The sequence below is a fragment of the Meles meles genome, chromosome 5 (genome assembly GCF_922984935.1).
Source record: "Meles meles chromosome 5, mMelMel3.1 paternal haplotype, whole genome shotgun sequence".
Lineage (NCBI taxonomy): Eukaryota > Metazoa > Chordata > Mammalia > Carnivora > Mustelidae > Meles > Meles meles.
Genome location: NC_060070.1, coordinates 55817904 through 55827628, shown reverse-complemented (window position 1 = coordinate 55827628; position 9725 = coordinate 55817904). Strand labels below are relative to the sequence as shown.

Below are 9725 nucleotides of genomic sequence, written 5' to 3'. Positions count from 1 at the left end.
GAGAGCCTATTCTGGGCTACTCAGTGTGGTGATTAAAGTAATTCGCATTAATGGGCAATGACTGATTGGCTTAATTCTCTCGGGGGCATTCACATTTCTCAAATGTGCATATTAATCCAAATAAATCTCTGATTCACGGAATAAATGTGAAACAAACCATTAAGAGTCTATTCAGGATTTTTGGTGACAGAACAAAGGGACTTCCCTTCCCGTGGGATCCCAAAGCAGCCTTCTGATCCATGAGGAAGTGGGCTAAGACAGAGAACTGGGAGGTAGAATGTGTGTGTGTGTGTGTGTGTGTGTGAGAGAGAGAGAGAGAGAGAGAGAGAGAGACACGACCCACCTCATCTCTAACTCTCTCCAGCTTATGATCTGTGTGTCTTCTTCATTGTTTCAGATCAGGAGTGACAGGTACGTATGGATTACAGTTAAATTCCATTACTCTTAGATTATAAGCGCTTGCTTTTAGGATCCTATTCCCCAATTTTCCACGGAAACATTTTCAGATACCCAGCTTTAAAAAGGTTTTCAGGAAAACAGTCTTAGCTTCAATGAGGTCCTGGCTGCTGATTCTTCCTTGCTACTGGTCCTCTGCTACTGGAATGAGAGAGGAGCCAGAGATGAGAGGCACCGAAACCCAATGTGTCTGTTTCGCAAGGTGGCCTAGGCTCAGTGAGCTATATCTTTTCCTGCAATCGCTGTGCAAATTATGGGAAAAGGATCCTAGCTGGGAGATAGTGAGGTGCAGTGGTTAGGACAGTGGGCTTGAGGGTGGGACAGATACGATGAGTGTGGCTCCCAACCCAATTCCTAGGAGCTCTGTGTCCTTGGGCAAGTCACTTTAGCTTCCGTTGGTACAGCTTCTCTATACAGCAACAAATGATTCTTACTGAAAGTGTGGCTGATGAGAGCAGCCCTTTCGTGCATCGCTTACCTCCGTTGCCAGATCTGTGTGGGATGCGGTCTTTCTACCTTGGGGGGTTTTCTTTCAGGCGCAGAGGCTTCCCATGGAATGAAGGGAAATGGGGTATGTAAGGGCTCTTCCCCTTCATCTCTGTTAGAGGAAGGAGCTCCTTGAGTCTTGCCTCTCTGGTCGCTACGTGGAGGGGCGCTGAGCCTGGCCCCATGGGGCATGTTTTATTTTAATTCACACCACTTGCTCTTTTTTTTTTAAAAGATTTTATTTATTTATTTGATAGACAGAGATTGCAACTAGTCAGAGAGGCAGGCAGGGAGAAAGAGGAGGAAGCAGGCTCCCTGCTGAGCAGAGAGCCCGAAGCGGGGCTTGATCCCAGGACTCTGGGATCATGACCTGAGCTGAAGGCAGAGGCCTTAACCCACTGAGCCACTCAGGCGCCCCACACCACTTGCTCTTTGACCATCTCAATGAAGCCTGGAATATATACCCAAGTACCTTTTACCGGGTTTTTGTAAGCAGCTCAGGATACAGAAGGAGAATCAAGTTTCTGAAATGAAAAAAAAAAAAAAAATACAGATACAGTTAAAGAAGTCTTGCTTCTTCCTGCCCGGGGACTGTTTACAAGAGGGAAGTCAGCGGGGCCCCCAAGAGGTCGCTGGTGGCGCAGAAACTGAGGCCAGATTGAGAGCAAGGGGGAAGGAGAAAAACACCCAGAAACTTTCTTCCTAGTTGCGAATAATCGCCGCCCCCCCCCCCCCCCCCCCCCCCCGCTTCGTCCCTCGGTCTGAGGCAGTAACGTGACACCCGGGAGAAACCCGGAGACCCGAGCGCGGAGAGGGAGGGAAGAGGGAGGAGAGAGGACTGCGGAGAGTCGGAGAGGGAAAGGGGAGGGGAAGAAGGAAAACCCCTGTCAAGGAGGTGGAGCGAGGGGCTGGTGTCCGCCTCCTGTTCCTCCCTGCCGTCTTTTAGAGGAGTCTGAACCGGGACAAAACCCGCCGAGACCGACAGACACAAAGCCGGGGGGTCCACGCTGGCGCTGGAGGCGAGCCCCGGCGGCCGCGAGCGAGCCCGAGGCGCGGCGGGGCGCGGGGCGCGGGGGCGCTAGCGGGCGCGGGCCGAGCCGGGGCCGGGCACCTCGGCCGCTCGGGCCGCGGCGGCGGGGACCATGCCGAGGAAAGTCTCCTGAGCCCGGCAACTTCGGCCCCTCCCCGCCCCCACCCGGGCTGCCCTCCGCGCGGTCCTTCCCATGTGTAGCGGGGCGGCCGGGCTCTCCTCCTCGCAGGCGGATGGGTGACCTTTTCCTGGCACGGGCAGGCTGTGCGAGGCGGCGGAGCAGGCGATGAAGAAGAAGCAGCAGCATCCCGGCGGCGGCGCGGATCCCTGGCCCCATGGGGCCCCTCTGGGGGGCGCCCCTCCAGGCCTGGGCAGCTGGAAGCGCCGGGTCTCCCTGCTGCCTTTCCTGCGCTTCTCCCTCCGGGACTACGGCTTCTGCATGGCCACCCTGCTGGTCTTCTGCCTGGGCTCCCTCTTCTATCAGCTCAGCGGCGGACCCCCTCGCTTCCTGCTCGACCTGCGGCAGTATTTGGGTAAGGAAGGGGGGCGGGCGAGGGCGGCGCCGGCTGCGCGAACTTGGGGGGGCGGGTGGGGTGGGTAGAGGGGCGCGGGGGACTTGTGGCGCTGCGACCGCCCACCGGCCCCCCGAGGCTCTCCAGGTGGAACTCCTGGCTGCCGGCTTTCTCCTGCGCGTCGGTCCCTCTGCCCCGAGGCGGAGGCGCTGCCTGGGTGGCGCGCGGGGCAGGTACCCCGGACTGGACACCGCATACCTTCCCCGCCTCTGCCTCTCGGTCTGGGGCGGAGTGCAGGCGTGTGTGTTTGTGGGTGTGTACGAGTATGTGTTTTCTGGCCCTGAGATGTGGGGAGCGGAGAGGGGAAGGCACCCCCACCCCCGGACCCGGGGCATGGTCAGTGACCGTCGTCCTCAGTCCCGTGAGCACTCCGGGTCGTGCGGGAGTTGGGGTTCGCTCCTCACCCCGCTTGCTTCTGCCAGTTCCTCCCCGCGAGTCCCCCTCCTGCTTGTCAGCTCAGTGGCCCAGGGACAGTTTTCGGGCTCCGTGCTGACCCTGGGCTGGCTTGTCTTTCGGCAACAGCGAGGGGGACGCGGGGAGCCGCCGCGCTGGGGGCGGGGGTGGGGGGCCGTCCGGGGCTATCCGAGGGCGCGGGTCAGCCTGGCTGGCAGTGTCGCCTACTTTGACCTGAAGAACCTCTGAGCTGCGTGTGTTTCAAGTCAGAACTTTGGGGGGGGGGGAGTGGGGGAGGGCTTGTGCTTGGTTTCTTAAAAGCGAGGCCGCCTATTTTTAGCAGAGGTGAGGAAGGGGTTGCACCCAGAGAGAAAAGAGCGGCTGCAGAGAGAAGGCGTGACCCGCAGCTCTGTGCGGCTCGGGGAGGGCGGTGCCAGAGCCGGGCGAGCGCAAGCCCGGGTCCCCGGACCTCGGCTGGCGAGCGCCCGGGCCCCGGGAGGCTGCAAATCTCTCACCCGTCGTGGCCAGAAGAGGTTTTGCAGGGGCGGGGTGGGGGGCCGCCAGCTCCTCTCAAAAGTACGAGGTGATGAACCTGAGCCACCGGGCAAACATCCGGCATCCGACTGCCGCGAGCCGGTGTGCAAAGGGAAGCCTCCGAAGCGCTGGAACATATCCGGCCGAGAGACTCCAGTTGGCTGGAGGCTGCCACACTTCACCTCAAAAGTCCCCCCCCCCCCCCCAGTCGCAGAAGCCACAGGTCTAGCTAGCAGACTGTGTCGGGAGCGTTTTGATATATAAAAGCAGGTAAAATAATGTTCCTTCCATGTAGAGAAGCTCAGATTTTAAAAGTTTCAGTAGAAACTTTGGAGAGCTATGGTTTTGTAAGATGCTTTAGGGAAAATATTGTCCAAGCAGATTTCCAAAGTACAATCCTCAGCATCTGGTTTCTTAGAGGATTTGGGATAATATGCACTTTTATTAGGGAATCAAATCTCTTCTCTCCCTGAGTTCTGGATTTTGGAGTCTCCGTAGCTTCATAGATTGAGACACCTGCTAGTGCTCCAAAGCTAACTTTTTTTCCTCCCTTTTTCTTTCTTTCCTTTTTTAAGAGTTATCAATATCTCACCATTAACTGGCATTGGGAAGTGTTTTTGAAGTCCAGGGGTCTATAAAATCTGATGACGAATTCTTTGTTAAAATTCCCCTTAAGCAAAATGTGGAGGCCAATGAGGCAGGAAAAACAGTGGATGGGAATGAGGATATCTGTTTTTAGTGCCCTCAAGAGTACTTGGCTCTAGGCAGGGCACTCAAACTTCCTGAGCCTTAGCTTTTTCATTAGTAAAGTTAGGGGCTGGACTAGGTTGTATCTCAGACCTCCACCCAGGTCCTGAAATGTTGTTTCTGATCCTTTCTTGGGGGTGGGAAATCCTGAGAGGTAGAAAGAACAAAGGCTATACCAGGGGCAAAATCAAGAAACTGGACTATCTAGCATGTTAACTTTTTGAAAATTGAGCCAGAGTCTGTTGTTCCCAGAATTGAGTGCTTTCATCCTATATTTCAAAAAACGAGGCCTGATAAATTGGGGGGCTCAGTTACTAGAAGGATGCATTCACTCAGGGAACTGGGAAGAACTTATGGGGCAAACATTGCTCCTGCTACTACTAACTCATCATTAAGTTTCTGACTGACATGATGGGTGAAAAAAATGACATCACCGTGAACTGAAAATAGGACACCGTGGCCAAATTTGTTCCCTGTTGTTTTGTTACATAAATATAATGACTTGGGGGGAAAAGTGTGCTTGTGGTCTTTAAGAGGGTCTAAAATACACCCTTAATAATATAAGGCCAAGGTGTCTGCAGAATACTTACCCCTTGTTTCCTCCATTCTATTATTTTAGTGTCTGTCAAAACAAAATTCGTGGTTAGTAAACATATCCTCTCGATTTCCTGAGTTAGGCAATTTTGGAGACAACTATTTTTCTTAAATATAAGTTCATATAAAGTCAAAATTTTCCGAATTGAAATATTTATAGCAAAAAATTTTCTTGACAGGAACTTATTTTAATATACTTAAATAATATAATACATCTCCACATAGTAGCTACTTGATATTTATGGCAATAAACTGGACCTATTGTATCAAATAGGTCATATGATATTTAACATATTGAATATTCTCACAGCAAAGCCAGGAGATAGGACCATTCATGATAAACGCTAACATTCATTGTGTATGTTCCAGTAAACACACATGCAGAGTGAAATTGTACCCACATACCAATATACCAATATTACAGGAAGCTTCGACTGTTGTTACCAACACCATTTTTGGTGTGAGAGAAATGAGAACACAGAGATTCACAGACTTGCTGAAGGACACACAGCTGGTAAGGCAGTACTTGAACCCCAATCTGTCTGCTTCAGGCACCTATTGCATAACTCTACAAGCAGCCAAGATGAGAGGGGAATCTGAAGCTCTGACTGACTAAAAATAATCTCTTTACATATTTGCATAATTTTGCTTTCTTTGATACTTTTAATGTATCTTTTTTCACTTTTTCCTCTGTTTTTTATTTATTTCTTATTTTTTATAAACATATAATGTATTTTTATCCCCAGGGGTACAGCTCTGTGAATCGCCAGGTTTACACACTTCACAGCACTCACCATAGCACATACCCTCCCCAGTGTCCATAACCACCCTCCCCCTTTCCCATTAATGTGAGTAGGTTAAAGGGCCAGCAGAGAAGGGAAATAAGTCTAGCAGCTGGTCTGTCTGCTCTTAACTCTGCCTTCCTGTATTAATCTCCCTGTACCAGCGAACTCAGCTCTCCCAGAGCCACACACCTGGGGGTGCTGTCAATTACAATCTTAAATTCCTGAACTTTCTGTCTTCCTTTAGCAGTTTGTTGTTTGTCTAGGCTAGTAGTTTTCAGTGTGTTGTCCCTGGACCAGCAGCAATCACCTGGAAACTTGTTACAAATGCAGATTCTCGGGGCTCATTCCAGACCAACAGAATGAAAGAGTCTGGGCCCAGGACCCAGCCGTCTGTATTTTAGCAAGTCTTCCAGGTGACTCCGATGCAGGCTGAAGTTCGAGAACCATCGTTCCAGGGCAAAGCTTTACTTTCAGAGTGCCTCCTATATAGTTGAGTGAAATAAGGGAGGTACAACAACCAGAGGGTTTTGAAGAGGCTGGGGTGGGGGGGGTGGCGGGGGTAGGAGGTTGAGGAACCAGGTGGTGGGTAATAGAGAGGGCATGTACTGCATGGAGCACAGGGTGTGGTGCAAAAACAATGAACACTGTTACCCTGAAAATAAACAAATAAAAAAAAAAAAAAGAAGGGAGGTACAAGAGAGGCGATTCAGAAACTCTTTTAAAGGTGATGTGCATGGTTTTATCTTTTACAGCTCAACTTTTAAAAATGCATCTGCTTTGCTGCTTAAGCCCCATTGTTTCAAGGGAAAGACCAGCCAACAGCTGCAGCTCCAGCTGGCTTAAACTCTCGGAGGTTAGGAGATACATGGAATGGAATGGAGCTGGCAACCAGAGGGAATAGTGGGGAAGGAAAGGGAAAGGATGCACTGATGATGCTTTCTCTTCCCACGGAAGCTGGGTCAAACAGTTCTTGTTTTCTCATTTGTTTGGGAATGGGCAAAGTCTGTTCTCCTTAAAGGTACTTTCTGCGGCAACGGATTTGAAAAAATCAAAGTAAGTTGGGAGCAGGATGGATTTTGCAGGAATAACTGTGGTCTTGATTTTTTTCCTCCTTGAAATGGGTCAAGGGAGAGCAAGCGCATAGAGTGGGGTAAAATGCATGGGTTTGGCAAATGGCTATCCTTAAGCTTGGGGACCATTGTTTTTCCAATTCAGTGAAATTCTTTGCCTTTTTGAAATGGCATACAGACATTGATTTGCTATGGAAAACAAATGAAAATCAAGTAAAGTCTCCCCCAGAAATTAGGTTATGATACAGCCTCTGCCGGTAGTCTCATTACTTATGAGCTGTGGAAATACCAGAAACTTGGAATAACACTCGTTACCCTGATGTAAACTGAATAAAGCCAGATGGCTTACTACCCATCTTCTACAACTGGCAAACCAATGATTTACCATCAAGCTTTGGATATGGCATTTAGCCTTTATGGGAACTGAATCTGTCGGGTCGATCTCAAATTGACATGCTTTCCTTTCCATATTTTAAATTATACTACTTTAAAGGGAGATACACTACTTCTATTTCAGTTTTCAGAATTGCCAATCTTTATATATATTCTATACGAGCCTGGCAATTTTCAGTCAAAAAATGAGAGAGAAAGAGATGGAACTTCATCGAATTTGAAGTTCTCCAGGTTTAAAGGAATTTAAAGGAAAATGTAAAAAATAGAGACCCAGATCCATTACAAAATCATCTCTTTCAACCTTAAAAGTCAAATTTAATTTTTCTTCTGCACATCAGGCATGGTTTAAATATAGCTCCTCTGGGCCCCAGACAGCAATGTAGGAAATGAATGGATTAAATATGATGTGATCAATAGAGATTGTTGACATAAAAAGAAAATGGCATTCTTGTTCATAGCTGCAAATGTGTCTTATAGTGTTGGCTGGGGACACAGTAGCCCTGTATTAGAGGAAGGACAGAAAATGGAATTCAGCTATGGCAGACTGTTCTATAAACACATGGCATGAATGGCGAAAAGCATTCTGCCTTGTCAACTATTTTTGATGTAGACTAGTCTTAATATGAATTGTTTATAAGTCTGTATAAATATGTATTATCTGGATACTATCTTTCCTCAAATTCTCTGTCATCAGTCCAGGTTTAAAACACTAGTTGGCTTTGTATTTGAGAAACCAGGAGGAAAGTGGTCAAGCTTGTTTTGTCCCAGAAGAAATGGTATCTTCTGCTTCCCCTGGAGAGTAGTTCAGGGACAGACACTGTAGCTTGCTCTGCAGCTGTCCTGAAGGGGAGCAGTGATGGACACTGAAAAGGCCTCTTACTTGACAGAGCATGGCTGCTTGAATTGTGAGAAGTTATCCCTTGCTCTTTCTGCTTTCGCTTGTGTTTCTATTTTGAAAGGTGTTTAGACTAGACCACAAAGAAATGTCTTACCTGTATTGATTTTTGTTATAGAAACTCAGCTTGCAGCAATGATTGCCATAAACCCTTTCATTTATTAGAAGTGGAGACCAAAACAGAGCTCTTCCACCAAAAAATTTACAAAGATGCAAAAATAAAAAAAATGTAGAAACTGTTGGGTAAGAAAATTCCAAATGAAGCCCATTTTTGGTATTTCTTTTCATTGTTAAAAGTTTTCTTGAGATATGATTTAGAAATCACACAATTCAGACATTTAAAGTTCTTAAAGTTCGATAGTTTTCAATAGTTTTTAGAATATACATAGGCAAACGCAACCATTCCTATCGTTGATGTTAGAGCATTTTCATCAACACAAAGAGAAAAGCCACACCGTTTGGCTGTCACCTCCCTCTTCCTCCCTCTCCTCAGTCCTAAGTCAATTCTAATCTACAACCTATCTATCTAGACTGGCTGGTTCTGGACATCTCCTAGAAATGAAACCGTACAATATGTGGGCTTTGCGATTGGCTTCTTTTGCTTGGCTTATTGTTGTCATGGCTCATTCATGTTCTAGCATGTATCCCAACTTTAGTCCTGCTAATGGCAGAATAATAGTCCATGGGATAGACCACATTTTGTTTATCCATTATAGGCTGATGGACATTTGGGTTGTTTCTATCTTCTACGAACTTTGGTGGGCAAGTTTTTTGCTTAAATACCTATTTTCTGCTCCTTGGGGTATATACTTGAAGTGGATTGCTAGGTCATATGGTAATTCTACATTTATTAAATTTATTGAGGAACCTGTTTTTCACAGTGACGGCACCATTGTAAACCCCACCAGCAGTGTATGAGAATTTGAGTTTTTCTGCATCCCCATCAACACTTGTTATTTTTCATTATTTTGATTATCATTATCCCAATGGTTGTGACATGGTATTTCATTGTGCTTTTGTTTTGCGTTTCTCTAATGATGAGTGATGTTGAGCATCTTTTCATGTACTTATTGGCCATTGTATTTCTTCTTTGGAAAAATGTGTATTCACATCCTTTGCCCACTTTTTTTTTTTTTTAAGATGTATTTTAGAGAGAGAGTGTGTGCATGGAGGAGGGGCTGAGACAGGAGGAGAGAGAATCTCAAGCGGACTCTATACTGAGTGTGGAGCCCAATGTGGGGCTTGATCTCATGACCGAGATCATGACCTGAGCCAAAACCAAGAGTCCATTGCTCAGCTGTGCTACCCTGGCAACCCCCTTTGTCCATTTTTGAATTGTGCTGTGTTTTTGAGTTTTAAGGGTTCTTTATGTATTCTGGATACTAGACCCTTGTCAGAGATATAATTCTATTTATTTTGTAGTTGCAAAAGATGGTACAGGCTGAAACCCAATGCTGTTATGGATTGTTCTCTATTATAGGTGTGTAAATTCTCAAGGGGGCAAAACTGTTTCATTCTTTAATCACCTTCAAAGTGCTAAGTACAGTGTCTGGGTAGTTAGTACATTCTAAATAAATTCCTAACAATTAACCAAAACCAAGGATCTCTTCAAAAGAATCTTGGGGGGGGGGGTCTTGTGGTCTTGTTTGCCATCATGGATCACTTTGAATTGGAAACATTTTGGTTGTCTACATTTAGCTGTCACGTATGAAACTTCACAGGTAGCTGACAAGAACCCATTTTATAGATGTCACAAAGATTACTGTGACT

The 9725-nt window shown here is 47.0% G+C and overlaps 1 protein-coding gene across 1 annotated transcript in view; it reads left to right on the top strand.

Annotated features, from left to right (window-relative positions):
• Positions 1–1845: 1845 nt before the first annotated feature.
• Positions 1846–9725, top strand: part of UST (uronyl 2-sulfotransferase) — a 307256-nt gene continuing 299376 nt past the window's right edge. The window contains exon 1 of the mRNA XM_046006547.1: positions 1846–2505. Within this exon, the coding sequence (XP_045862503.1) occupies positions 2259–2505 (247 nt within the window). The 5' untranslated portion in view covers positions 1846–2258. The remainder of the gene's footprint in view (positions 2506–9725) is intronic.